The sequence below is a fragment of the Micromesistius poutassou genome (assembly GCF_964030765.1).
Source record: "Micromesistius poutassou genome assembly, chromosome: 13".
NCBI classification, from domain to species: Eukaryota; Metazoa; Chordata; class Actinopteri; order Gadiformes; family Gadidae; genus Micromesistius; species Micromesistius poutassou.
The window spans coordinates 394,481-422,053 of NC_140283.1; the positions used below are offsets into that span (position 1 = coordinate 394,481).

Below are 27,573 nucleotides of genomic sequence, written 5' to 3' on the forward strand. Positions count from 1 at the left end.
CAGGTGGGGGTTAGTGATGGTACATCAGTCAGTCAACAGGTGGGGGTAGTGATGGTACATCAGTCAACAGGTGGGGGTTAGTGATGGTACATCAGTCAACAGGTGGGGGTTAGTGATGGTACATCAGTCAGTCAACAGGTGGGGGTTAGTGATGGTACATCAGTCAGTCAACAGGTGGGGGTTAGTGATGGTACATCAGTCAGTCAACAGGTGGGGGTTAGTGATGGTACATCAGTCAACAGGTGGGGGTTAGTGATGGTACATCAGTCAGTCAACAGGTGGGGGTTAGTGATAGTACATCAGTCAGTCAGTCAACAGGTGGGGGTTAGTGATGGTACATCAGTCAGTCAACAGGTGGGGGTTAGTGATGGTACATCAGTCAACAGGTGGGGGTTAGTGATGGTACATCAGTCAGTCAACAGGTGGGGGTTAGTGATGGTACATCAGTCAGTCAACAGGTGAGGCGCACCACGGCGGTCCTCCCGGCTGCATGTCTCCCTCCGGCCCTCGACCAATAGGAATCGAGCGTTGTTGAGAGTGCGCGTCGCAGCCTCGCTGTACAAGAAGCGGAGAGAGAAAGGCGGCCAGCACGATTCCGTTGACTTAAAGGTAAGCAGGGGAACCCCTTTAACCCACGTTTGTGTTATCGCGTTCGTGCCCATCCGACCGCACTGCACGGTGACAAAGACCATCTGAAGGACGACTTGCGACGTGTCTCGGCTGTATATAACATAAATAATGGATCCTGCCGACGCTCGGGACGCGTGTGCTAACGGCGGCTAGCTCGCGTTAGCTCCCCCACGGGGCGGACACGCTGCTCTTAAACCTCGAGGGTTTAATGATTCATACAAGGCGGTGGTTTTGGGCCAGTCTAAACAGTCTAAGTTGGGGTCAGTAATTATTACTATTCTCGCCGTTTCCGCGAGCCAGTCCCCTGTAGTGCTGTCGCTCTGGTTAGCCTCGTTAGCAGCTGTCATAAACACACCGAATGTCACCGGGACCACACGAGGTCGGGATCCACAGCCTCAAAATGTGTAGTGATTGCAGATATTACTTGTTCATGTAGACTGAGTAGTCTTAAGTAGCGAAAAGGAAGACACCCTATGTAGCATAGCTGGTTAGCCTGTTCGTGCGTCATCGGCCTGCGCTTCAATGTTAGCGCCGAGCTAATGTTGCTCTCTGACTGCGAGAGGGTATTGGTATTGAGTTGTTGTGTTTCCCCGCTCTACCGCAGCGAACCTTCCGGTCCCTGACTCTGGCCTGTGTACGCCAGTTAACAGTCCCCGAAACCAGAATAAAAAGAACATTAACATTTTAACGAATACAATGAAGACGAGGGCAATACTTCCAACAGTTTGGACGAAAAGCAATATCCGAAACGAATTTGCATGTATTGGAAGTCCCTCCCCCTAACGCTGCTTAACCCTATGGATAACCACATGTTACGGAAGTCCCGCCCCCTAACACTGCTAAACCCTATGGATAACCACATGTTACGGAAGTCGCTCCCCCTTACGCTGCTCAACCCTATGGATAACCACATGTTACGGAATCCCTCCCTAACGCTACTAACCCCTATGGATGACCACATGTTAACCTTATGGCTGAACACATGTTAGGGAAAGACCCGCCCTCTATCGCCATAACGCTCATTTAGTGCATCCCGTCCCAGGCGTGCCGTTATGAGACCAGAACGCTGGGGAATGCGGTTTTGTTGTTCTGGCTGTGATTTCGCAATCGCCTTTAGCTGGTGCTCTATTCTATGTTTAAGCTTAGTTTTGGCAGTGAATTTGTTGACCTCATTAACTTAATGTTTGACCTTAGCTCCACCCTATACGTCGCTTTGATGTTGTGCTGTTTATTTTGCTGCTTGTTTCATCAGTGACATTTTACATATTTTAAACAGGAGGGAGCTGTCACGTTGTAATGGACGCAAACAAAGGTAAGGTGTCATATGTATTTTTCGCTTTGTCACATTGGTCATCATATGATATTCTTTCTAGTCGGCTTACTGCTTTGTTTGCTGTCGTTTGGCAGGTAAAGGAAATCAAGGGATCCAGAGTTCGGAGGGCCAGGGTCCGGACAGCTTTCACAACATGGAAAGGTGGGTGGGTGTTCACTGAAGACTGCCAACATAGCTGGTGTGCCATGTGGTTACATTATCATAGCTACTCCGGTCATTGTGTGGCGCACAATGTTTGAAAAATTAAACCACACTGCTTTTGCCCTTGCTATGTTGTACTCAGATTGACGCTTTTTCTAAAGATTCATATTTACAATATTATGTGGTATATCTTCCGTACTTCGTTTTGCAATGTGCTTAACCTGCTGAGACCTTGTAAGATGTTCTGCAGAATGCCTGGTGACTTTTTAAAATATAATTACAATCATTTAGTAAAAAGCCGCTTCAGCTCTTTTCCAGCCCTACTTTTTAGCATTGTCTGAGCGCTGTAATAATAATATTAAAGGTGCTGAGATTCTTGCATATCGGGCTATGTTTATCATGTTTTAGTTTTTTTATGTATTGGGTCCAGCCATCTAGCTCAAAGTGGTTTTCACCCCCATGGTCTGGGTTATTCCTCTGCTCACAACTGCTCTCTCTCCGCCTCGCAGCCTGCTCCCTAAAGCAGTGAAGAGGCGGGTTCACGCCCTGAAGAGGCTACAGGTTCAGTGTGCCAACATAGAAGCCAAGTTTTATGAGGAAGTCCATGAACTGGAGCGGAAGTACGCTGTCCTTTACCAGCCTCTCTATGACAAGGTACTGGCGCCGGCTTACTACCGGGCATGCTTACTTCACCGTCACCATTCCTCCCATGTCTAACCCCTGCAGAGCATGTGTTGAGGTGCCTAACTCATTCGTCTATTCTTCCAGAGGAGAGACGTTATAACAGGAACGGTGGAGCCCACAGATGAAGAGTGCGAGTGGCAGAGCGACCGAGAGGAAGAGGAGGACCTGGCGGTAAGTTGACAGTTGTTACTGGCTCTTCCAATCAGCCCGTAGCCATTGATTGTTATTGTTGTTAGTTTTAGTCTCAGACTGAAGTGGTTTGGACTGTTGGAATCAGTGAGTCTCTGCCTTCATATGAGATCTATGTGTGTGTATAGTCGGTGTGGATAACAAAACTCAGATTGCTATTGCTGTTTATCTGCATGTTTTGCATGGAACACATTTATAGGATAGTGAACTCTTGTTAGATGCTTATTAGTTTATTTTGTTTTGTGTTGGGATTGTGTTTTCAGGGCTCCAGACTGCGACCAAATGGTCGCATTTTGCGACCAAAATTTGAGAGTGTGCGACTGAATTTTACATCTGGTTGCGCATGTGCGACCAGTAAATTTGTAAATTTATTTTTACACGTTAAACGTGGAAGGGGCGCATCAATGAATCCGGAATCTGTAGCAGGCCAATGAGTGTGAGAAGGATAGGGAATGGCCACTGTAAGTGGCTCATGTGTGGAGGGGGAGGGTCATAGAGATGATCGAGCGTGGGAAACCGGCGCGGGTCTGTGAGAAGGAGAAAGATCTCAACCTGCCGTTCGAACAATGAGCAAGCGAACAATTGATCCATTCTTCCGACCTGCGGCACTAGCGGCAAGTGCCACAGTCTAGAGTCGAGGATGATTCCCATTTTCGGGAAGACTGGCGCTAGTAGAACCTTCTTAGGTCTACCGTAGTGATATTTCAGCTCCTGCAGTCTCCGCCACTGTACAGTAACCTTTAGAAATCCCCGTTGCGCATGTTCATTCCAAGTTCTCATCCGTATACCAACGCGACAGATGTAATTAAGGCAACCTGGTCTCACAGGAATCCGTGACATGAGTCGTCTACGTCCCGTTTACAAAAAATAATGCCCATAAACTGTTTGAATATTAAGGGCTGCCTATTATTCATTCAAATATTATATATCTTTTTAATATTCGAATAACGAAGTTCGGAGTCAAAGCCCTACTGTGAATATGTTTGTAGTTTAAATAATCACTTCAGGTGCCATTTTCACACGGGATGCGTTTGTCACGATGCATTCTCAATGGAGAGGCGAGCGGGCATGCGAGGAGGTGCAGCGTCCTGTCAAGCTGCACGACAAGCGGGCGTACTCCCGTGGAACTGTCGCTTCCGTGCTTGTCGAACGCATGCGCGCACGCATGGAAACCGTTGGGATAGATGAGAACTGTTTATCTTTTATTAACTAAACAAACCCTTTTTTTTTTCTAACCCATTTTTTCATTTTAAGGTTTATATGATGCCACCAAAGAGGCATTCCAGCATCTAGGGACAGAAACAGGGTGGTTAGAGAAGACAGTCACCATTGGAGCTGATGGTGCAGCTGTCAATCTCGGGCATAAAGGAGGGGTATTAGTCCTCCTAGTAGGCTAGAAATGTGAATATTTGGTTAGCATGTTGATTTACGGTGTGTGCCCCTAAAATTTCTGGTTGTGCCCCTAAAATTTCAGTTAGGGGCTACAGTGCTCCTAGTGAAAAAAGTTAGTCTGGAGCCCTGGTTTTATTAAGGTCCCAATGGTCAAAGAGTGGTTAAAAAAGTTGAGCATGGTATGGTTCTAGGGGTGTGGTACACATCTTTAAAGGCCATACGATGTCTTTGCATTTGCACTGTGGGGCGCTGGGGCTCGGGGGCGCTGTGGCCCGGTGGGTGCGGTGTGGTGTGGCCCGGGTACGGGCACTCTCTGTAAGAAGAGGTCCATCATTATTCTGCACTCATCCATTTGGGTTTGTAGGAGCAACTGAAGAAGAAGGCTGCGGTTGAGGACCAGAAGGAAGAGCCCACCCCAGAGGAAGACCCCAAAGGCATCCCAGAGTTCTGGCTCACCATCTTCAAGGGAGTGGACATGCTCAGCGACATGCTTGAGGTACCGTCACATTAAAACGTTTCAATGTGGCATCCTTGCAAGAATTACTTCTTAAAGCCTCCGCCAACCTCGCAAAAATAGTGCTTTGAAATCTTCTAATGCTAATATTTCAAGAGCCTAAATTAAGTAGTTAAGCCAAAGAATGGATTTGCCTTAACATTCACCAACGTGTAAGTAATGCACTAAAGGAAATCGTAAACAGCCGAGCATGTGAAACATATGTTTTCTGTTTCTTTAAAGAATGGGGTTCCTTATATGGCTTAAGAACAATGTGTATATTTGCAAAAGTACACTTTTGCCATATCTCTGACCAGCAACTTTACTTCTCCCAACTTCCTGCACAGGAACATGATGAGCCCATCCTAAAGCACCTGAAAGACATCCAGGTCAAGTACTCTGAGCCTGGGCAGCCAATGGTCAGTATTTGCTCAATACCAAAACTAAAGTTTTGTTGTTTTTTCCATATATCAATAAGGAAACAGTATAGTACCAGGAGATTACAACATATGTGTGGTCTGTTTCAGCTCCCATGTGGACACCAGCTGTCCATCATGAAATGTGTTTGTTGTCGGTAGATCACAGGGATACCTAGAGTTCAACTGAGGGCCTTGCGTTACTGCATATCATAATGTTCTGAATAATACATTTTGCAGCATTTTGCTTTGTTTTTTTTCCTTCAGAGTTTCACGCTAGAGTTCCACTTTGAGTCCAACCCCTTCTTCAACAGCACGGTCCTCACTAAGGTGTACAGGATGAAGTCTGAACCCGAGAGCTCGGAGCCCTTCTCCTTCGAGGGTCCAGAGATCATAGACTGTGAAGGGTGAGAACACACAACACACACAGTAAACCTCCACCTCGACGGCTTGCTCTGTTTTCAGTGAGTAAAACTGTATTTGTCAGAGTAAAGACTTGCTGTATCCGTATAAGAGGTGTGGACGCTGTCTGAGCCGGTGACTCTCCCCTCAGCTGTCCGATAGACTGGCAGAAGGGGAAGGACGTGACGGTGAAAACCATCAAGAAGAAACAGAAGCACAAAGGCCGCGGCACGGTGCGCACCGTCACCAAGCAGGTCCCCAACGACTCCTTCTTCAACTTCTTCAACCCCATCAAAGGTGAGGCGACACACATCTGACCGGGGGCGTTCGGTGATCACAGCACTGTATGTGTGTATGCATGTTTCATTTGTTTGAGGGACAGATCAACACCAACAATGCCTTTTAATAATTATACGATAGAACAAATAATTACGACTCAAGCCATTGAGAACTCAACTCTGAGAATGTGGCGATGTGTGTCACACAACAACACTTATTGTATTACGTTTTATTTTGTAGTCTATAGCTAAATGGATCTTTTTGGACATTTCATATAGATAGAACGTAGAACGCCGGTTCCACGTCACATGGGTTCAACCTCCCATGAGCAGGGCCCGCCTCTTTCTCCTGCTTCTGAAAATAGATCTAATTGTATCGTGTATTTGTACAAAATGTTTGTACAAATTTACTCCTATTAGTATTGGTAATTATGACACAATTCGTCCCATGAATTAAATCCAAGCAAACCGTATTTCGATATATTCATCTAAATGTTTTGTTCTTGTCTTGCAGTCGCACCAGATGGAGAGATGGTGAGTTGTTTTAATAAAAACGAAGTGTCAACAGACCCTTCCTGCTAAAGCTTGCTTAAACACCTGGACCGTATTGTATCCCAACTCCTGCCCGGAGACATCAGCTGCATGTTTTGTGTTGTGTAGGACGAGGACTCTGAGCTCACCCTAGCCACCGATTTTGAAATCGGACATTTCTTCCGTGAGAGGATTGTACCCAGGGCCGTGCTATACTTCACCGGGGAGGGTCTGGAAGATGACGACAGCGTGAGCACACACACACACACACACAAAATTACACACTATGATTTGCTGGAGTTCACTGCTCACTCTCCTGAACCCCCCCCCCCCTCTTTTCTTTGACTAGTTTGACGATGAGGAGGAGATGGAGGAAGGCGATGAAGAGGTAGGTAGGATGGAGGGTCTCGGGCTGGTTAACAGTGCATGTGGAGTGGCTCATCATCTCTCTCCCTGTGTGTAGGAGCAGGATGATGACGATGATGATGACGATGAAGGAGAGGTTGACACCAAGGTCAGTATCCTGTTATTAACAGCTGAATATGCATGTGGAGTTTCTGATGGGCTCATTATTAGGAAGTGACATCATCCCTGTAACACCTTAAATTGTAAAAAGGATCATACTTAATTTGCTACCTGATCAAAATACAAATCCGCTTGAATGATGGAGAACCAGTGGTTACCATGTATCCCAACACACGCACGCAGACAGACTTAAGAGCAACAGTCTAAGCAGAGGTTGCATGTATTATATTTGTATTAATATACATGTGTATTTCCCAGGGGCAGTGCACAAAACAAAATGCATGTATCAAGATGGCTTCATACTACCAATAAATGTTTAGATGTTTGGATAAGGTCTTGACTGGATCTCGTTGTGACTTTTAAACTTGTCTCTCCCTTCCCATGGATGTCTTTTCATTGCAGGCATAATCAAATCATTTTCACTGCATGCATTCATAGGTAAGGGAGAAGCATACTTCTATACTGTTACCTCCCATCAGCTTGGCTTGGTCATCACTTCCTTTCTTTAGCTCTAAAACACATCTCCCTAGTAGGCAGTATACTACAAAATTAGACATTTTCGGATAATGAAAAGATGGCCACCATATCTGTGTTTATGAATTTTGCTGCTGTAGTCAAGTATTGTGTTTTGATTGTTACAAGTTGTATGTGGCCTGTAAACACGCACACAATTGAAAATGAACTGGTAAACGTTCCAAATGGGGGATTTTGTACCATGCTTTTTTTCAGTCCATCTCCCATTCAGTTCCAAAGTGGCTCTGTTGAGAGTATACTGCCGTCCTAAGATCCTAGTTAAGTTCCTAAAGAGCTGTTCCCTCACCTTCCCACCTCCTCTGGTTACTCTTCTCCTTTGGTGCCAGCAGGCGTCTAACCCAGCCAGACGTCTCACTCTGCTTTCCATCTAGACCTTTTATTTTCATTGTGCTCATCAAGTTGTGGTACTGTGGTGCGTCCTGGGCCCTCTGTGACGTGTGACCTCTGTCGTCCACAGAAAGCTGAAGCCCAGCCTGCCGAATGCAAGCAGCAGTAAGCGGTGAGACCAGCTCATGTCGGATTACGGTGGAGGTCTGCTCTCATTTCTTTCAGGTTCTCAACAAATCAAAGGCCACCCCCCCTCCCCTCTACTGTTTGCAGGCTCCGCCCATTTCCGATCTCTCGTCCAAACGCAATAGAACGCAACCAAACAGTGTTTTTATGATGTGCATGACTTTTTATTTCAATTTTGTTTATCTTCTATTTTGTCCTCTCCATACCACCTTCTTAAAAACACCAAACTACTATTTTTGAATTGTAGACGGGTGGTTTTGAGTTATTGTTGAACAAAGTATAATCATTTGTATTCTAAAGGAGGTGTCTCCATGTCACCACCAGGGGAAAGGATCAGCCCCCAACTTAGGTTTTTCATTTTTTGGGAGGGAAAAAATCAATGACTCAGGGTTTTTTAATGCCAATAAGACGGTTTACCAGAACACTGCTGAACATGATTGGTTTCACTGGGTTGGGTGGCTGCAAGGTTTCATCCTAGGTTTGTTATTTATAAGACAAAATCTGAAATGTTTTTTTTTTTGTTTTGTTTTATGTTCATTGTCATGTCGTTGGACTATTTATTTTGGTTTCACCTGGCTGTACGACTTGCATCATGGGAAATTGTAATATTCCCATCCCAAGTAAAAGGCCTGTTCTTATTGGCTCAAATTTCTCTTCGGCTTTGCAGAATAACAAAGAAAGCGTATACTGCCAAATTGCGTAATTTTAAAACATAAACTTGTTTCCATGGTTACTAATGTAGTCACATAATGTACAACTAGTTTGACTGAAGCATAAAAGCGCTGCTGTTTTTGCTTGATGAACGTTATACTTATTCCCGTTGACACAGCCTGTATAAAAACGTTTCAACCTAGTGTTCTTGGACCCACAAGCTGTCTGTAGGGTCGCCATCTTGGCACTCTTATCTGGGCCAACATAATGTCAAAATAATTTGTTGCGCTAGGCGTTCTTAACTGGCAATTGATTTTGATCCCCATGTCATAGCGCCCTGAACCCGTCCTCTTCCTCCTGTTTTAATTGGGGGCATGTACAACAAGAACAACCGACTGCCAAGTTGGGACTGATGCTTTTGAACCCTGTAGTGTTCCCCCCTCCAATACAATTAAGGTTAACAAGAAGCCAAAAACACCTTAAACATGATTTGTACCAATTGTTCTGCCAATTATTTTAACTGACCATATAAATGTACTTCACCTTTTGACATTTAACTAAATTATATTTTCCTTTTTAGTTTTTGTGTCTTAAGATTCAATGGACTGTCTATGGATGAATTGTAAGAGGTTGCCAATGAGTTTAGTTCTGCACCTTTACTGCAGTTTGGTGTGTCTCTTGGTACTCTGGATGCAGGGGCCATAACCGATATGATGGTGTGATGCTGCGCCCTCCGCTAAAACAGAATCAGAATAAATAGCTTGTAGATCTGGACGATCTCCGGCTCCCTGCGGGCTGTGTACTAGCAATGGCCTTATCTGGTTCTTCGCAATTTGTTACTTGCGCAATATTTCTTTTCAATTTGTACAAAATGAGTAAGATATTCTATTAAAGTTGTGCGACATAAACAAACTTCTTCGATTGGGTTTATTTGCTGTTGTCCAAGGAATGAACCAATGTCTGCCTAGTCCAACTCGTTACAGGAAATCGAGGAAAAAAACAAGACTGCAATGTATATTATAGGCTGTTTGTACCTTCATTTATATTTAAATATTTTTCTACCACATTTGATACTTACGTTTTTGTTGGTGTTCAGTTAATTATTATAGATCACCTTGTTAGTCATGATGGATAAAGAATGATGTATCCCATTTGGATGATTTAAAGATTACTCTGGCTGGTTTTGCAGACCCTAGCATAAACAATTGCATTCATTTTATAGCTTGAATGCTACAAAAGCATAACTTTGTCACGAGATCAGGAATCAAACTGCAGCCTGAAATAAGATGATTTGGTTTACATTTGTAATTGTAAAACAAATGGGCTTGTATGCCGGTCCTAAGTGAGATCAGGGACAGGAAGTGATGTCAGACTGCGGGCCATAGCAAAGGTGTTTTTTAAGGAAGTCCAGAATCTTCCACCAGGAGTCTTCCTGGGCGTGGCAGTGTGCGGTCACCTCTCCACCCCACAGAACTACAACTGACAACAGGATAAACAGGAATCACAATGAGTGGACTAACATACTACTACAGCTTATTTTTGATTGATTACATTTATATTAGACAGATCAATAAAAATCAAACATCAAAATTACAAAAAAAACCCTCTTCCTAAAAAAGTTTCTGAATATTACCAGGTAGCAGTTTATTTGCTTAACATTATTTGTGCGACTTGATAGTCAACGTTGAGCTTTATAATACTGGAATGTAAAAACGAGATTGGTGTGATCCTGCTTTATGAAGTGTTCTTATTGCTCGTTTTTTAAGTGTGACCAATAATAAGGTACTATAATTGAACAGTAGAGAATTTACAATGATTTTTGATCCAATATATGCTTTGCTTTATACAGAACTGAGATGCTTCTTGACAGTTTAGATTTAACATGTTTTATGTGAGGTTTCCAGCAGAGCTTGTGGTCTATTGTCAAACCTAAAAATGTATTTACATACACTTTCAATATTAACGCCATCAATCTTAACATTATTAAAATGACAATTTCCAAACATGATTTTTGTCTTAAATTCAATGATAATTTATTATTGTCAAAACACCTTATTAATTTGCTAATTTCAGATGTTATTTAAGTGTAATTCTGGCGAAAACTTAACCTAGGGTATTTTTCGGCATGAAGACCCATAAATAAGCCCTCCAGACACTTTTTTTTAGTTGATAGTCGAGTATAGAGCCTGCCCCAAGTTGCCGGAGCAATGTAACAGTCCAAATGGCTTCCATGTTATTGGCTAGGGGCACAGCAAACACTTCCAAATCTGCATTTTTTAACCGCTAATATTGCTCAAAATAGCACCAAACCTCTGCAGTAGCATGACTAGGGTCCCTACACATAAAACAAAGCATCAACAACTTAGTTAGCGCAGTGGAGTTTATTAAAAAAGACTGTTTTCCAAGTCTGTGCATTACCCGTAGGTCCATGTTTCCAGGAATTTCACACAAGTCGATTACCGGCTACCGTGAATAATATAATAGAGGCACCAACAAATTTAAAAGAGCCAAGTATCAAGAGGGGAGATTGTTACGTTTTGGAAACATGGACCTACCGGTAAGGCACAGACTCGCTGTGCCCCTAGCCAAAACATGGAACCTATTTGGACTGTTACATTGCTTCGGGCAACTTGGGGCAGGCTCTATACTCGATTATCAATGAAAAAAAGTGTATGGATGGCTTATTTATGGGTCTTCATGCCGAAAAAGACCCTGGGTTCAGTTTTCACCGGAATTATACAGTTTATTTATTAATTAATCTGTCGTGATTTAAGGCAAAAAAATGGCAGATTTATGCAAAAATAAAAAAGCAATATTCAATCAGTCAAAGTTACACTAACAGTATATATTAGTTTATATTGAAGTACTTCAGTATTTACTCACACATAGTACATCTAGTGCCCCAGTATACGTACATTTCTCTCTGGATTCGGCATTAATGAAGTTGCTGGAGCGGCAGTGTGGGCTGTAGGGGGGTTCGATGAGGTGACCAGTGTCAGGGTATGACAGAACAGTGAGCAGGTGACCGTTACCTGACAGTTCCATCATCTCCTTCATCTGGGGAAACCCAACAACAATGTAAGACATTCTGTCATTCAGCAGATGCTTTTATGTAAAGCCACGTGAAGTTCTTTCAGATTTACGCCAATAAGGGAAAGTTAACCACAAAAACATATATTTTCATTTGAAAACCATTCTGTTTGGATCTCAGTAACTGTTGGTGAACATTTCTTATTTTCACCTAACTGTATGAAGTTGTTAAACGGGACATTCGGGACAAGTTGTTAAACGAGACATTCTGTGTAAAACCCTTTTTCCCACCCTCTGAAGACCAACAACACATATGTATTGGCGGTCGCCATCAGGGTTGGATCCCAGAACCTTTCCTCTGGCGGTAAAACACTATGAGGATTGTTTATTAAAAGTTGTATTTGTCCGGTATGGCTTACGTCACGTGCAGATTCCTCAGCAGGCCAGTTCTGGTCGTCCTCCCCCACTATAAGCAGCAGGGGGCAGCAGAGCTGTCCCACCTGGAACCAGAACACAACCGGTCCTCAGGACACACACACACACACACACACACACACTTGAGCTTACACACCATGACGGCTTCTCAAAAGCTATAAAGGACATTATTTCTCCTTATTTGTCCAAATATACATAGGAGTTCCAACCTTCCCACACAAAAAAAGATTGGTTTCAGAACAACCAGATGGTCTGTGAGTTTAAGATCAACTTCTCAAAAGTGGAGACCGGACTTCGATACTTTAGTTGGCCACTAGGACATGTTTGCCCTAGCCAGGAGAAGTGCAGGGCTTGGGGCAAAGAGGCTGATGCTGGAAGGCTTCTACTTACATCCACCTTCTTGCTGGGGTCACTGGGAATGGGCAGCAGCAGGTCGCGCCAGATCACTCGTTTCTCTTCGTCGCAGCGGGTCTTCTTGTCATTCCTAGGTGGGACAGAATACAAACTCAACCACAGCTCGTAGAAGACGATGAAGATGAAAAGCAATTGCAGTAGTTAGTACAGATATAATGGTTACATTTAGCACATCTAGGTTAAGTACGGCTAGGTTTAGCAATGAGGGATCCCAGAAACTTCGGGCTTTGGGTCAAGCACCCTAAACATTAGAGACTATCTTTTCCCCCAATAAATTTGCTTAGCTTGCTGCAGAGCCCAGTATTTTTTCCCAGGATATTGAAGCAGATGTCAAGAAGAAGCTTCTTTGGTGACTTACTTTTTGAACTCAGCAAAAATGTCCCCCAGGGACCCCCCTGCTGGCTGGACATGGCTCCCACTGATAGACACCAAACAACTGGGCTGGAGCAGGAGTTAGTAATCAACAGGCTTGTGTTAAAAAATCTGTTCAAAAATAAGTGTTTGAAAAGCCAATACTATATCTACTTAATATTTAGTCTCCCAACAGTTTTTAAGGCGCAGGGTTGGCATCTTGCTCAAGCATGCCGACTCCTAAACGCTTGGCTGGAACACGGTGACCACCACTATACTCCTGCCTCAGATCACTGTTCATGACTTGGATAAGATAGGATCTCTGGAGGAAGCAGGTCAAGACAACTAAATAAAAGAATAAAGTGTAGATCAACGTAATGAAAAGAACTACCTTTATGGTGGGGGAATAAACAGAGAGACCCAGAGCCATGGAGGCACCGAAGGACAGGCCCAGGATAGCAATACGCTCCTTGATCACCTGGGGGTGGGTCTGAAGGACAGAGAACCCTGCCTGGGGACACAAGAGGACATATAACAATACATCTCCTACCCTTAGAAGGAGATGTATTATAATCGTTCAGGCAAGACAGGCACTCAGATATTCAGATCACAATATTTGTGTTTAGTGGAGGTAAGACGTTAGATACTCCAAACTTTGTATCTGGGTTGAAGCAGTGCACCAAAAAAGAACCCACCCAATTTTTACTGTTGACCACCTGCTTTGTTTCTGCAACAGCAACCTTATCTTCATTCATGTGATGGTGTATTCTCTTCTATCTATCTATTGTATTCTATCAATGTATCCCTTTTAAAATCTATAAAAAATGATCACACGATAAAAAAGCTGATCATAAAGAAACAGGGCAATGAACTTTAATTGGTTGAATCAAAGTCTTCTGAAGTTGAACAAGTTAAAATAATAAAACAATAAAACAAGTTTTAAAATAATTTTAAAATGTAATGAATTAAAACAAATGTTTTGATCTGTTTCGAGAACTGTGTCACTCAAGTATTGTGTGTATTTGTTATATTTATTAAAAAAAAAAAAAAAATTCTGAGACAAACGTTAGTTATCTCTATTATGTCCAGGAGCAAAGACTTTGTCGACATCCGTTGTAAGCAACTCTAATTTAATGAAGCATCTCACAACGACACACGCATCTACAAAGCTACTTTTTTTTTTTTACAGTAACGCGAATAATTACTTTCCCTGCTAACTAGTTACTTTTATTATAGAGTAATTCAGTTACTAACTCTGTTAGTACTCTGTTACTTTTTGGAACAAGTAGTGTCTCTCTCTCTCTCTATGATGTTTTTAAATTAAAACAAAAGTTTTAATTAGGGCTGTCAAACGATTCATTTTATCTAATTAATCACAAGGTTTGTTGAATTAATTTTGATTAATCACTATCCTAAATATGGCTGAATAATTCACATTTTCTGTGTACTGTTCTCAGAATAGAAAGATAAATGACAAGAAGCGGATATTACATTTGTTTTTTATTTATGACAGATCCCAAAAAATTATTTAATTCTAAACAATTTTGGCAACTTAGCCATTGCTCTTTTTGAACAAACAACTCCACTTTCACACAATAACATGTGGCCCTTTTACCTTTTATTTACTCATCTTTTAGCCGTCGAAGTTGGCCAATCAGATCACGGTTATGCAAATACACTAGGTGCCGCTACTTGGATTCTGTCCATTGAAATGGTCTTTGTGATACAACCCGCCGTGGAAATGTCAAAAAGCCGGCCGGCAGCGGAGGATTTAAGAATGGATTTAAGAATTGGGCGATTGCTGTGGTATGCATACAGGGGCAACACCTTGCATGTTGCCACTGTCCTTGAGACTACGGGATCCATTTAGCAATAACAACAACAAGCAGGAAGACGCAGGAAAAAGACGGCTTTATAACGCCTGGTGCAAGGAGAGCGCAAGGAGAGTGTTGCCCCTGTACGCGTACAGCGATTTGATTGGCGGCAGGCTGCGTCCACAAAGACTACTCCCCCATACGTCAGACACGCCCTCGCTCATCCGTCGACTGACGGAGGTAGTAGCCGTTTCTCAATACCAAGTACGCGGACTACGTACTCGCTGACTTGGAAGTACGTACTTGGCAAGTCCGGACTTTCAAGTACAGACTTCCGAGAACGCGAGTACGCACCTGCAATTGGAACAGCAGCGGACTCGATGATGCATCCTGGGATATTTAACGGTCCCAAGTCCACACGAGTCACCTCCGATGCGTCCTCGGTAGAACGGCCTCATCGAGAACACATCGAGAACACTTCCGGGTTTTACGACAGTACTCGCGTACTCGCATACTTGGAATTGGAACAGTACTTGGGCTACCACTGATGACGTTTACCGAGAACGCAAGTACACAAGTACACACGAGTACACACGAGAACGTGAATTGAGAAACGGCTAGTGTGACCGAAGTGTCAGCCATGCTGACGGGGGTTGAACTGTGGGTAAAACAGGGCGGGAACGCGTTAATGCGTTAAAAAAATGATCGCCATTAATTCCAGAATTGAATCATCTTGCGTTAACACGTTAATTTTGACAGCCCTAGTTTTAATACATAATTAATGTTTCTTGGTAAATGAGAATGTTAAGGTATTAATCTGAAAGGTAAAACCAGCGTAATCTAACCAAACAGCCTTTGTGCCCTGTCATGTGGCCTTTGTGCCCTTAAAACAGATGTGAACGGGAAGGCCAAATGGCCTTGCCCCTAAAATGACGAAATTCCAAGCCTGCTCTGAGGTTAACTTTAGTTATCTCTGAGGCTAACTTTAGTTATCTCTGAGGTTAACTTTAGTTATCTCTGAGGCTAACGTTAGTTATCTTCAAGACTAACGTTACCTGGAAGTAGTCGTTGCCCACATGGGATTGACCCCCTGCTGTCCTCCTGGGGTTCAGGTAGTTGAGGGCGAGGGTCACAAAGCCATGTGATGCCAGCAGCACGGCGCGGGCCTCCGGCAGACCCCTGCCCCCCCCTGGCAGGTCCAGCACCGCAGGAAACTGCCCCAGACCTCCAAGGGAAGCGATTATATTTGCACACTAAGTACTACGGAGGGCTACGGAGTAAAAAAAACATATCAGGTAATCTCATAATTACAAGATACTATCTCATAATTATTATATAGTATTTCATAATAACGAGATAATTATCTCATAATTACGTCTTTCAAAGTCCTCACATTCGTGCGATTGACTCACAGTTCAAAACTACTCTCAAAACTCACCTTTTCAAGTCAGTCTATAAACTTTAACCCCCCCCCATTAGCATTTAGTTTGCTTGTTATGTTATTTATTTTTAATATTTCTTAGCTAATAAACTCTTTCTTACTTCTATTTTCTTTTATTGTAAGGTGACCTTGGGTTTTTTGAAAGGCGCCATAAGTCCAATGTATTAAAGTAGGAAATAGGTAGGAAATGTTTATTGAAAGGCTTTTTAGATCCTCAGCACAGATCCTATCCTTACCATTATTACGAGATAGTCATCTCAGAATAATGAGATAATTATATTGCAATTATGATATAATTATCTCGTTATTATGAGATACTATGACATAATTATGAGATAATATCTCACAATTATGAGATAATTATCTCATAATTATGAGATAAAGTGACATTATTTTTCACTCATGTGAATGCAATGAGCTTCTTTAAAGTGCTGTATAATAATAATAATAATAATAACAATTATAATAATTAGACATTTATTTCATGGCTGTCAAGGTAACCTTAGATCAAATAAAATTGGTTATCAAACAATCAACAGCAAGAAGACATCAGTACATTAAACAAATGCAAAAAGCAATAGAGCAAAACATAAAAAATGGATATTCAAATGTGAAATAAGTGAAGTTGATGCAGTTTAAGTTGGTAAGCTAGTTGGATGTAGGGTTAATAGAGCAGGTTTCTGTAATGGAGTCCAGTGGACGTGGAGGGGCCAAGTGTTCAGAAGTGGGAGTGCAGCATAGGAGGCCTTGGCGCCCCTTGACGAGGTTGATGGCTCTAAGTGCCAGTAATGCATCCCGATGCAACAAATCATGGCAGACAAACGACTGCTTTTTAAACATATTTAAAGAGCCAATATGATTAATACTTAAAAGAGTTACCTTAATAGGTTATCAAACCATCTTAACTATCTATCCTGGCTTCACTAAAAAATCTGTTAGCAATACAATTTGGAAAACTAACTTCAACCAATTCTGCCAAAGAGCAGAATTTGTACACAAATGTACACAGTGGCAATATAGCACTTAGACCTTTTGGAATCTATGTGCGTTGGTTATTACGGACATTGTTGATATTACAGTGAATCACCATACATGTACATTAAAATGTCTTATCACAAAGACCAAAAGTCTATTGTTTATATTTGTTGGAGGGGCATTCACACAAAACCAAACTAACTGACTAGACGTAACTTGTGGGGAGACAAGCGCTAGAGCTACACTGGATAAAAAGTAGAGCCTACATTTGTCCAACATCTGTCCCACATCGGTCTGACATCTATCGGACATCTGTCCATCCCCTGTCCATATTCAGTACCTACCTGGAGGCAAGAAGAGGGTTCCGGTGACCCCGCCCTCTGTGAGCTCCACCCTGCGGACCCCGGGGGCCATGTACCAGCGCTCCACCCCCCTGCTGGCTAGAGGAGGCCTCGCTGTGAAGGCGTCGCTCAGGAAGCCCTGGTGCAGGGAGATGGTCACCAGCATGGGCGTCCCAGTGTCCTTCTTCCTGAACCTGAGGGGATTGTACAAGGTTGACATACAAAGAAGATCCATTGTAAATAGAAGGTGTTGGTACACTCTACACAGTGTGTATGAACCTGAGGCTGGGTCTGCTCCCTGGAACCGGCCGGAGACTCCACAGCAGGCCCATGGCCTCCTGACCACTGTAGGTCCCGCCCAGACACACATCTTCACTCACTAAAACACACACACACACACACACACACACACACACACACACACACACACACACACACACACACACACACACACACACACACACACACACACACACACACACACACACACACACACACACACACATATTCAAGCACAAGTAGACACACACATATGTCCCCACAAACTAGAACACACAAACATCCTCATACACTACACCCCAAAACAACTCTTGTTGTGGGAAGTGTTTATCAATTAAGTCAAATCCCTTTAATCAAGATATTATATGGATGAAAATATATACAAAGCAGGAAGTGCAGCTGCACTGGGCCCGCACCCCAGTCCCACTTTACACCTTATAATGTGAAACAAGTTTATATATCCGTAATTCATGCAATGATATTAACTTATGGTTCTTGTTATAGTGTGGACACTACATCATTTTAGAAAAAAACAATTGAATACATTGAGTATTATACAATGTTTTTATTTCTTATTGGCTTGTTAGAAAGGCTTTAATTAACACCTCCACCCTCTGTCCCTGAAAACCTCAATCAAAGCCAGAAAAAGACACATCAAATCAGTTACAAAATCTGCCTATTATCACCTTACAAACGTAGTAAGGGCTCATGTCCACTCAAGACTTACAACAACTTGTACATGCCATGCAAGAATATGACATTTTCGTCTGCATACTCTGACAAGCCGGCGAGCATACATTCTCTTCAATCTAGCGGTACCCGAGGCCATCGAGCGGGAGAGGTCTTTTGTCTACAAGGCAGAGGTGAGAGGACCCAGCGACGGTGGACGCATCATCGCCGCCGATGATTCTAAGGAAGACCCTGAATGCCTGAAAAGGAAGTTTTGTGAGTTGTGCAACCCTCAAACTAATGGAAAGATACAAGTTTAACACACTGAATCAGAAAGCTGGTGAGTCTGTACATGCAGCACCTGCTAGGCTAGAAAGGATGATGTTGAGACTTGTTGAGACAAAAGCATCACTCTTGTGTACAACGGTGGAAAGCAAATGTTCTTGGCTGGAGCTCCCACTGTTCAGCAAGCAGAAGAAGAGGACAGCTTTGATGTTATGACTGTCAGCTACATATCTTCTTCTCGCTTGGAAGAGTTAAAGAGGCACACTGCTGAGGACACAACCATGCAAACACTCAGTGCCACTATCCGACACGGCCTGCTCAACAGTGTGACCTTCCACATGCCACCCAACCCTGTTTTACTTTCAGAGATGAACTGACCGTTACAGATGGAGTCCTAATGAAGGGTCACAAAGCAGTAATTCCTCTGTCACTACAAAAGGAATACGTCAGCATCATGCACAGAGGGCATCCTGGCACAGAAGCTACAAAACGGAGAGCACGAGGCATAGTCTTCTGGCCCACTATGACGGATGACATTAACAACAACGTTCAGTCATGTTCTGTTTGTAACACAAAATCACACCAGCAACAAGAACCACTCCAGCTACATCCAGTGCCAGACCTGCTTTGGTCGACTGTGGCAACAGACATCTTGGACTGGCGCAATCAAGTGCTAGGTTCTAGTCGACTCATATTCAGGCTAGTATGAGATAGACCTGCTTTGTGACATCGATCATCATCAGCAACAGGAATCGCAAAGCTCAAAATACATTTTTCAGTTCATGGGGCACCTCACACTCTGATATCGGACAATCTGAGACAGTTTACAAGCCAGCACTTCAAAGACTTTGCTTCACATTGGGACCCACATGTCACTCATGTCACTAGCAGCAGTCCTGAGTATCCTCAATCTAACCGGTTAGCTAAGCGAGCTGTGCGCAGTGCTAAGCAGCTCATGGAGAAATCTAACCGGGATGGAACTGGTGTCTTTCTCAACCTTCTAAATCGAAGGAATGTACCACGTGACTCGAAATTAGGATCTCCAGCACAGAGACTGTTGTCGAGACAAACACGTACTACACTCCCAGTCTTCTAAACAAAAGACTATCACAAAAATGTACTATGACAAGTCAAGCCGACCACTACAGCCTTTGATGGTAGGACAAGTTATCAGGCTGCAGACCCCACAGGGTTACAACCGGACTGGCATGGTAAAAGAGATTTGTAAGGAGCCCAGGTCCTACGTGGTCTACTCAGAAGGAAAGCTGTACAGAAGGATTCGCAGGCACATTCTGCCTGTAGCCGAGTCTGCGCTGTCTCAGCTCTCAAGTGACATTAACCACCAGGACGCTGGAGTTGAGTCAATTGACAATAACACAGATGCAAAGGAAACACAAGAACTACTGAACACTGAACAGAGAAAGGCTGATGATCCTGTAGCCAGGTTGCTGTCGGACAATACCACGAGTGTGTACACTACACGCTCAGGCCGTGTTATCAAGCCCAATCCAAGATACAGTGACTAACGTTGTTAATAAGCTATATATGCATAAGCACTTTGTTCAGGTTGAGTTATAGGTGTGCTAAGAGCTGAGCTGTTGTTTCTTCATATATACAAAAGTGTACAATAAGAGACCTATTATTCAGAGCCTATTATTCAGAGTCATCTACCATGCCACCGAAAAAACAACCAGCGATGGAGGAAGTCAACGACATAAAGACGTTGCTTGACTTTCTCTCCGGAGAGATTACCGCTGTCAGGCTGCAGCAGAAATCCATCCTGGATCTGGTGGCCGAGGTGAAGGCGCTGAGGCTGGAGAACGAAGAGAAAGACAAGAAGATCGTGTTCCTGGAAAGCAGAGTGTCAGACCTGGAGCAATACACCAGGATGAACAATGTCATCATAACAGGGCTCCAAATAAAACCTTGGGCGTTCGTGCGGGCAGTCACCACTCGCTCATATGCACAGGCCTCGACACCTGACAGCAATCGGCAGCACAGTGAGTATACCGAGTCTGTGGAGCAACAAGTGGCAGCATTCCTACAGTCAAAGGGAATCGACTTTGACTGTAACACCATCGAGGCTTGTCACCCTCTGCCCCGCAAAAACAACACAGACAAACTGGCTGTAATAATGAGGTTTGAGAACTGTAAAAACAAAATTGCACTATTGAAACAAGGCAGGCAGCTGAAGGGGACAGACGTCTACATCAATGAACACCTCACAAAACGGAACGCAGATATTGCCAGGAAAGCACGATTCATCAAAAAACAAGATAAAATACAATCCACGTGGACAACAAACTGCAAAATTTTCATAAAGCTGAACGGAACACCGGAGGAGGCCAAAGTGATGGTGATCAGAGACATTGCAGAGCTGGACAAGTTTCAATGAGTCTGAACTGGAAAGTGAGTAATAAACCTACAGAATCATGACACACTCTGAAGGAAATCATTCATCTACATCTGGGGCCGTATTCACAAAGAATCTTAGGGCTAAAAGTAGGTCATAAGTGGCGAATTTAGGAGTAACTCCTAAAAATAATGGGCGTGTCAGTCTTAAATTTAGGACTCCTAACTTTTTTCACTAAGAGCAATTCACAAAGTATTTTAGGCCTAAAAGTAGCACCTAAGTCTAGGAGAGCTTAAAAGTCCTCGAGAGGACTCCTAACTCAGTAAGACCTATTCACAAAGAATCGGAAAATGGCTGCGAGACGAAATGTTTTGGAGACAATGGAAGACTGTGAATTGATAAGGCGATATAGGCAAAATCGTGAGGGTATCAAACTTGTTGTGGAATTAGTGAATAACACTCCGATATTTAGCAACAGGGAAAATGCAACTTTGCAATGACGACGATTTAGGAATATCGCAACCATCAGTTGTTAAAACACACGGGGGCAATGTTACAAATGTACCTTTAATCATCCTTAATTATTTAATATATAAATATAAATAAATCACTTAACCCATCATTATTTGACTCATGTATTAACAGTAATACAACACTTTAATCATCATTATTTATTTCAAATAAAAATAAATGGTTTGAAGTCAAAATAATAGGCCTATAACTATACTCTTACTTATGATTACTATCTAATCATTTATTGTAAGATAATTTATTGTATTGAGTTTATAATCTGCTCAGTAAGGAGTCGGGAGTCGGACCAGTTGGGCTTTCGCTTGCGTTTCACGTTGTCTTCTCCTTCATTCATCATGATAGGAGGACTTGAACGGTGGTATGGGCTGATATTTAAAGTGTTTAGTGACGTAGCCACGGGTGTGCCCACACCTCACACCTAAATATTTTCAGAATTAATTCATTACAACGATTTCTTTCGATTTAAAGCAAAATGTGACAGAGAGCGCGGTGAGCGGTGCGCGGTGCGCGTTGCACTAGGACTGCGTAGTGACCGGTCTAGGTCCACGCATTCGCTACCACAGAAGCGGGGCTGTGAAGGAAACCCCCCTATTGGATTTTGCGATTATATCCATACATTTCATTCCCCCATGTACAGCGTGGAGTGATTTAGTGGAGAGCCAGGGCTGCTTTCAGGATGGTCGTATCGATCGCTCCGGACCCTGGCTTCCACTGGACACTTGCAGCAGTTATTCTAATAGCGTTCCGGTAAATCACTGAACTTGAGGCCACCCAAACTCTCACAGGCGCACCTTAATTACAATCTCTGGCTACGCCCAAACTTTTAGTGCTGGAAATATGCTCATTGGATAATAGTTTGCATGGTGCTTTTAATTACTTCCTTGATATAATGCAATTTACGTATTTTTATTGTTTGCTTTGGCTCTCTTTTTAACGTGCATACAACGTCATTATCGTGGTCTGCACAAACTTGTCATCGTGCGTGTATTCTGCTAACTGCACTGTCCATAACTATTTGATAGGACTTAATTTGTAGCCTAGGCTATTTCCTTATTTTTCGTTGATTTAGTGGGCTCGTTTGTGGGAAGTTGCGAATGAGTTTCACGGAGACCGCACCGGCACTCAACAGCCAATCACCGTACTGACCGCTTCAAAACTCGTGCACGAGAATCGACGTAAGGGGGCGTTAGGGGGCGTTACTCTTAGTTCACTCTTAGTGATTTATCCTTAGTATGAGTAGGTCTCAGCGGCTTTGTGAATAACTTTTAAGAAAAAACTCCTACGTAAAATGTTTTAGCGCGAGTTAGGAGCACTCCTAGCGGTAAGATAAAAAGCTTTGTGAATACGGCCCCTGGAGACATAATACCAGTACGGCTAACCCAAATGATTGCTGATTATGATAAACTGAAACTGAAAACATTCTAATATACGGAAACGGAGCACAATTTATAAGACATGGAAGACAATATGGACCCGGAAAATAACTTCTTCTTTAACATCAATGCCGACTGCGGCTATTACACAGATGAACTGTACAATAAGACCATTAAGGCAGATCAGAAACTATCAATCATTAATTTCAACAGTAGAAGTCTGTATGCAAATTTCCACAACATTAAGGAATATTTACGTCAATTTTCACAACCATTTAACATAATCGCAATATCCGAAACTTGGATCAACCCGAAAAGGGTGTGGACTTTGAATTAGATGGCCATGAACTGAACTACAGTAACAGAGAGAACAAGACTGGAGGAGGTGTGGCTGTGTATGTGGACAAAAACCTTAATTGCAAGGTGGTTGATGGAATGACAACTGCAATCGGAAATTTATTAGAATGTTTAACTGTTGAAATCTGTATGGAAAAAAATAACGTAATTGTTAGCTGTATTTATAGAGCACCGGGTTCCAATATTGATATATTCAATGAATGGATGGAAAAAATGTACACAATGTCAAAGCAAAAGGTCATATTCATCTGTGGGGATTTTAATATAGATCTGCTTAATCCCAATAATCACAAACCAACTGAAGACTTTATCAATACAGTGTACAGGTTAAGCCTCCATCCAAAAATCACCAGACCGAGCAGGATAACATCTCACTGTGCCACATTGATCGACAACATATTTACAAACGTTATAGACAATAATACAATAATACAATCATTAATCCATTGTAATAATACAATGGATTAATGATCAATGACATCAGTGATCATCTGCCAGTGTTTATTGTTTACAATAACGACTACAAGAGGGAAAAACAGGAGAGTACATTCATGTACAGAAGAGTACGGGGGGGTTATAATTTGAGGGGACAGTTAAACTTTAAGACGCTAGCTGTTCACACAACTTTAAAATGTCAATGCATCTCAATTGGTGGTGTGAAACTGGAATGGTATGAGCACAGAGCTAAAGCAATGTCCGAACATGATCCAGTTTAAAAAAAGGTTCAAAGCAATGATTTTCAAAAGGTACAGGGATGAGGGAGAGATTTAAGAAGGAAAATATATATATTTTTAAAATAATAATAATAATTAAACAAAATTGTAAAAAAGGATTGTATATATTTAAAGTGTAAATATTGTACATCAAATTGTATTATTGGATTATTTGTATGTATATATAGATATAGATATATGGATTGTATGGAATATATATGTATAGATACATATATTGATTGTATAAATATATATATAGATATAGATATATTGAGTATAAATATATATATGTATATATAGATATAGATAGATGCATTGGATACATTTATAAAAAATCATAGTATATCAAGTTGTATATATGTATGAATTGTAAATATCAAATATAGTATTGCCAATTACAACACAAGAAGCTAATATAATAAAAATAATAATAATAATTTGAGCTGTGGAAAAGGGGTAGGTTTAAATAAGTTTACACTTCTTCCTACTCTTCTTCCTACGCATATCATATTAATATATGTAATTTGTTTTATTTTTTGTGAAATAATTTAAACATAATTTTTTGTTTATTGTATTTTCATGCTTTTCATTTTTGTTTTGTATTTTTGATATGTCTGAAATAAATTGAATCAAATAAAATCAAAAAATCAAACCAATGTTTTTGTTTCAAAGGGGAATTTTGTTAGTCATGAAAAAAGAAAAGAAAGTGCATTACTATGTGTCTTATATAACTTTCTTATCTTATCAGTTGCTAAATATGTACATGTTGTTTCTGTACTTGTCATTTGAGGTACTTATGGATGTTTAGCTATGCTTGCCACATTCTGTGATATTATAGCTTTTCATTGTAGGAACCAAGAGCTAAGGAAAGGGTAGAGTTATTGTGTTTGTGTCTGACCTGACACCGTATAGTGTAAGTGTTAATCTCCAGTTAATCTTACGCTACTGATCCTAGACGTGTGGTATGTGGCTTCCTAAACATGTTGGTTAATAAACCGATTACAACTTTAACTTCTACCCTTTATTGTGAACATCAAACACTATGCAACAAATAACTGGAATAAACTCAGAGGATTTAAGACTTTCCCAACTTGGGGGCAAAACTGACCACTTTTAAAAACAAGACTGAAGACTTATAATTACTTTAGTTTTCTGCTAAATCTTTAAATACATTGCACTTTTAACCTTTGCACTATTTCTACGATGCATTTTTTTACTTGGCCTTTATTTTATTCCTCTATTTTATTTTTTATTATTTCATTGTATGACGGTGTTAGTGTGTGAAGCATTTAAAGTCTGCCTGGAGTATTAAAGTGCTCTATAAAGTGGCCTTGCCTTGGTTGACCTTTGACTCCCTCCTCCCTGTAACGTCATCAGACGTCCACTTTAGTTTTCAGTTGTTATGCATGCCCATGGATATCCATACCGATTCTAATTGGATTAGACACAAAAACATACTTGTCAGCTCCATTCCCTTAGAGGCCACTTAATTCTACACACTTCAATTTAAAGCTTTTAAAGTTCTACGGAAACCATGACAGTAGACTTGATGAACTGGTTGGAGTCGCGTAACAAACTGACTCTGACCCTTTAACGTTAGTGATGATGTGGTACTATAACGGGCCTTCTGTATCACTTTCTATAGTAACGAATGCATCAATTCACAGGGCCGATGGACTGGGGGTGTAAGGGGGACAGGCTTGGGGGGGCACATGGGAAATTTAAATATATATATATATATTTTTTTTTTTTTATAGTAAATAGCAAAAATAGTTTAATAACATAACTAAATGTGATGATAAATATTGATCTAAATTGAGAAAGTCAGGTTTTGACTAACTTATTTTCTAAGAAAGGTGAGCACAAACATTTAAACTCAGTTAACACACAAGATGAAACCCCATTCTTAACTATATCTGTTATCGTTGCTAAAACAAACAGAGACAACCCAAAGCAAGAGCAGACAATCGGATACACTTTCAAATGATGAGGCCTTGGTTAAGGTAAAGAATAAATAAAGTGTACGTGCATGTCCAATATGAAGAGAACTGGCACTCTCTGGTGACTTCGCTCGCCAGTGAGTGCAGAATGAATGGGAGTCGACGGGGTTTCACCCTCAAATTCCACTTTTCTCAGGGTGTAATTTTTTGTCAAGTACAGTAATTTGAGAGTCACATTCAAAAGGGGGGGGCTAAAAGAATACACTCAGCTGAATATTGCATTTTTTAAGTTCGGAATCTACAATACAGTCTGCGATATTTCAACGACAAGCAGGTGAAAGAGATACATTTAGCCGTCTAGCCCCATAGACATCTTATATCATATATATATAAGATAGATAGATATAAGATGTCTATGCATAGACCCCCATTCAATCTGCACTCATTCGATCACCCCCAGTGGAATTCTAATGGAACTGCAACCAAGTTCGATACAATGGGGCTCAATAGAGAGTGCCTCTCCGTAGACGGGCTCTGGTTCAACCTACCGTCCACCACCCCGGCGGAGTTGCTGACGTAGTGACCGAACGCCTCCCAGTCATCCCCGTCCTCCGAACGGAGGAGCGCGTGCACCGTGAGCCGTTGAATCGGAGCCGCGTGCTGGACCAGGACCGTGAGCTTCTCGTCCACGAGCCCTCGACACGGGTGAACCGAGAGCCACGGTATAGGTCCATGCACGGCCATTCTCCATGAAAGACTGACGAAACTCCAAGTATACGCGCTCCGTTGAGTTGTATACACAGCTCGAGGTGGAACTGTTCCTAATAAACCAGTTCCGAAGTCCAGCTTCAGCCCCGCCCCCCCTCATATTCTGCAACAACACACTGCCACTAGAGTGTCTGGTTGCAGACTATCGGGTGTTCATTTACTAAGCTATCTATGGAAGCTGCGCAAGCCTTGATAATACAAATATCCCCATCCCGTCAGTCATAATTATTTGAATTTGTGAGATAGAAAGCCATAATATGCGATAAAAAAATGTTTTAATGATGAGATAAAAAGTCATAATGATTTATGAATCATGAGATTAAAAAAGTGATACTTCTGATTCAGAAATATATTTGTATAGTATTTGATGAGAATCTGCTAAAACGTATTACCATCACGGGGTTAATACAGCGTTTTAATGTCCTACTAATTATAACTGAACATAGTGCCTCGAGGACTTATGCCAGGATGTGTACATGAGTTATCCTTTTGGCACTTTCTAAACCTAACCCTTACAGTTAAGCTAGCTATTCTGGGGAATAATAGCTATTCTCTATGAATGCATGAATGGTATTGCATGAATGCAATACCAATTATTCTCAGTAGGCCCACAGCAAGTTTTTACTAATAGGGTGATATCAGGTAAAATGAGCCATTTAAGGTTTGGGGGTCCCAGCCCCAATGACTAGAGCCAATGACTGCAAAGGATTTCAAACTGTTGACATAACTGTGCTTGACAAGTAACAGGTGATTTGATTGGTTTATGGTTGCTATGATGGGCGGGGCAATAAT

The 27,573-nt window shown here is 41.9% G+C and overlaps 2 protein-coding genes across 3 annotated transcripts; one reads left to right on the top strand and one right to left on the bottom strand.

The window, feature by feature from the left end:
• The first annotated feature begins 520 nt into the window (after positions 1-520).
• Positions 521-9,624, top strand: nap1l4a (nucleosome assembly protein 1-like 4a). 2 transcript variants are annotated; one of them, XM_084477676.1, is made up of 15 exons: positions 521-609; positions 1,907-1,942; positions 2,038-2,104; positions 2,614-2,758; positions 2,873-2,959; positions 4,734-4,865; positions 5,210-5,281; positions 5,546-5,685; positions 5,832-5,977; positions 6,473-6,492; positions 6,619-6,738; positions 6,839-6,877; positions 6,953-7,003; positions 7,417-7,452; positions 8,006-9,624. In XM_084477676.1, the coding sequence occupies exons 2-14, from the start codon at positions 1,927-1,929 to the stop codon at positions 7,420-7,422; spliced, it is 1,041 nt and encodes a 346-aa protein (XP_084333802.1). In that variant the 5' UTR covers positions 521-609; positions 1,907-1,926; the 3' UTR covers positions 7,423-7,452; positions 8,006-9,624. The 2 variants fall into 2 exon arrangements, with proteins under 2 accessions (XP_084333802.1, XP_084333801.1); XM_084477675.1 differs by lacking the exon at positions 7,417-7,452.
• A 97-nt stretch (positions 9,625-9,721) lies between these two features.
• acot19 (acyl-CoA thioesterase 19) lies at positions 9,722-26,821 on the bottom strand. The gene is made up of 10 exons (XM_084477674.1): positions 26,562-26,821; positions 17,793-17,892; positions 17,517-17,707; positions 15,812-15,981; positions 13,334-13,453; positions 12,950-13,032; positions 12,568-12,661; positions 12,162-12,242; positions 11,628-11,769; positions 9,722-10,191 (listed from the first exon to the last, which is right to left on the bottom strand). Exons 1-10 carry the CDS (start codon positions 26,755-26,757, stop codon positions 10,061-10,063), a joined length of 1,308 nt encoding a protein of 435 aa, XP_084333800.1. The 5' UTR covers positions 26,758-26,821; the 3' UTR covers positions 9,722-10,060.
• Between the last annotated feature and the right edge of the window lie 752 nt (positions 26,822-27,573).

Excerpts from the sequence above, each read along its gene's own strand:
- nap1l4a (XM_084477675.1), top strand. Across the intron at positions 4,866-5,209 it reads TGCTCAGCGACATGCTTGAG|GAACATGATGAGCCCATCCT; the intron begins GTACCGTCACAT and ends CTTCCTGCACAG. Across the intron at positions 5,282-5,545 it reads CTGAGCCTGGGCAGCCAATG|AGTTTCACGCTAGAGTTCCA; the intron begins GTCAGTATTTGC and ends TTTTTCCTTCAG.
- acot19 (XM_084477674.1), bottom strand. The coding sequence starts at position 26,757 with ATGGCCGTGCATGGACCTATACCGTGGCTCTCGGTTCACCCGTGTCGA. Across the intron at positions 13,454-15,811 it reads TGGGCAACGACTACTTCCAG|GCAGGGTTCTCTGTCCTTCA; the intron begins GTAACGTTAGTC and ends TTGTGTCCCCAG. Across the intron at positions 12,662-12,949 it reads ATTTTTGCTGAGTTCAAAAA|GAATGACAAGAAGACCCGCT; the intron begins GTAAGTCACCAA and ends TGTCCCACCTAG.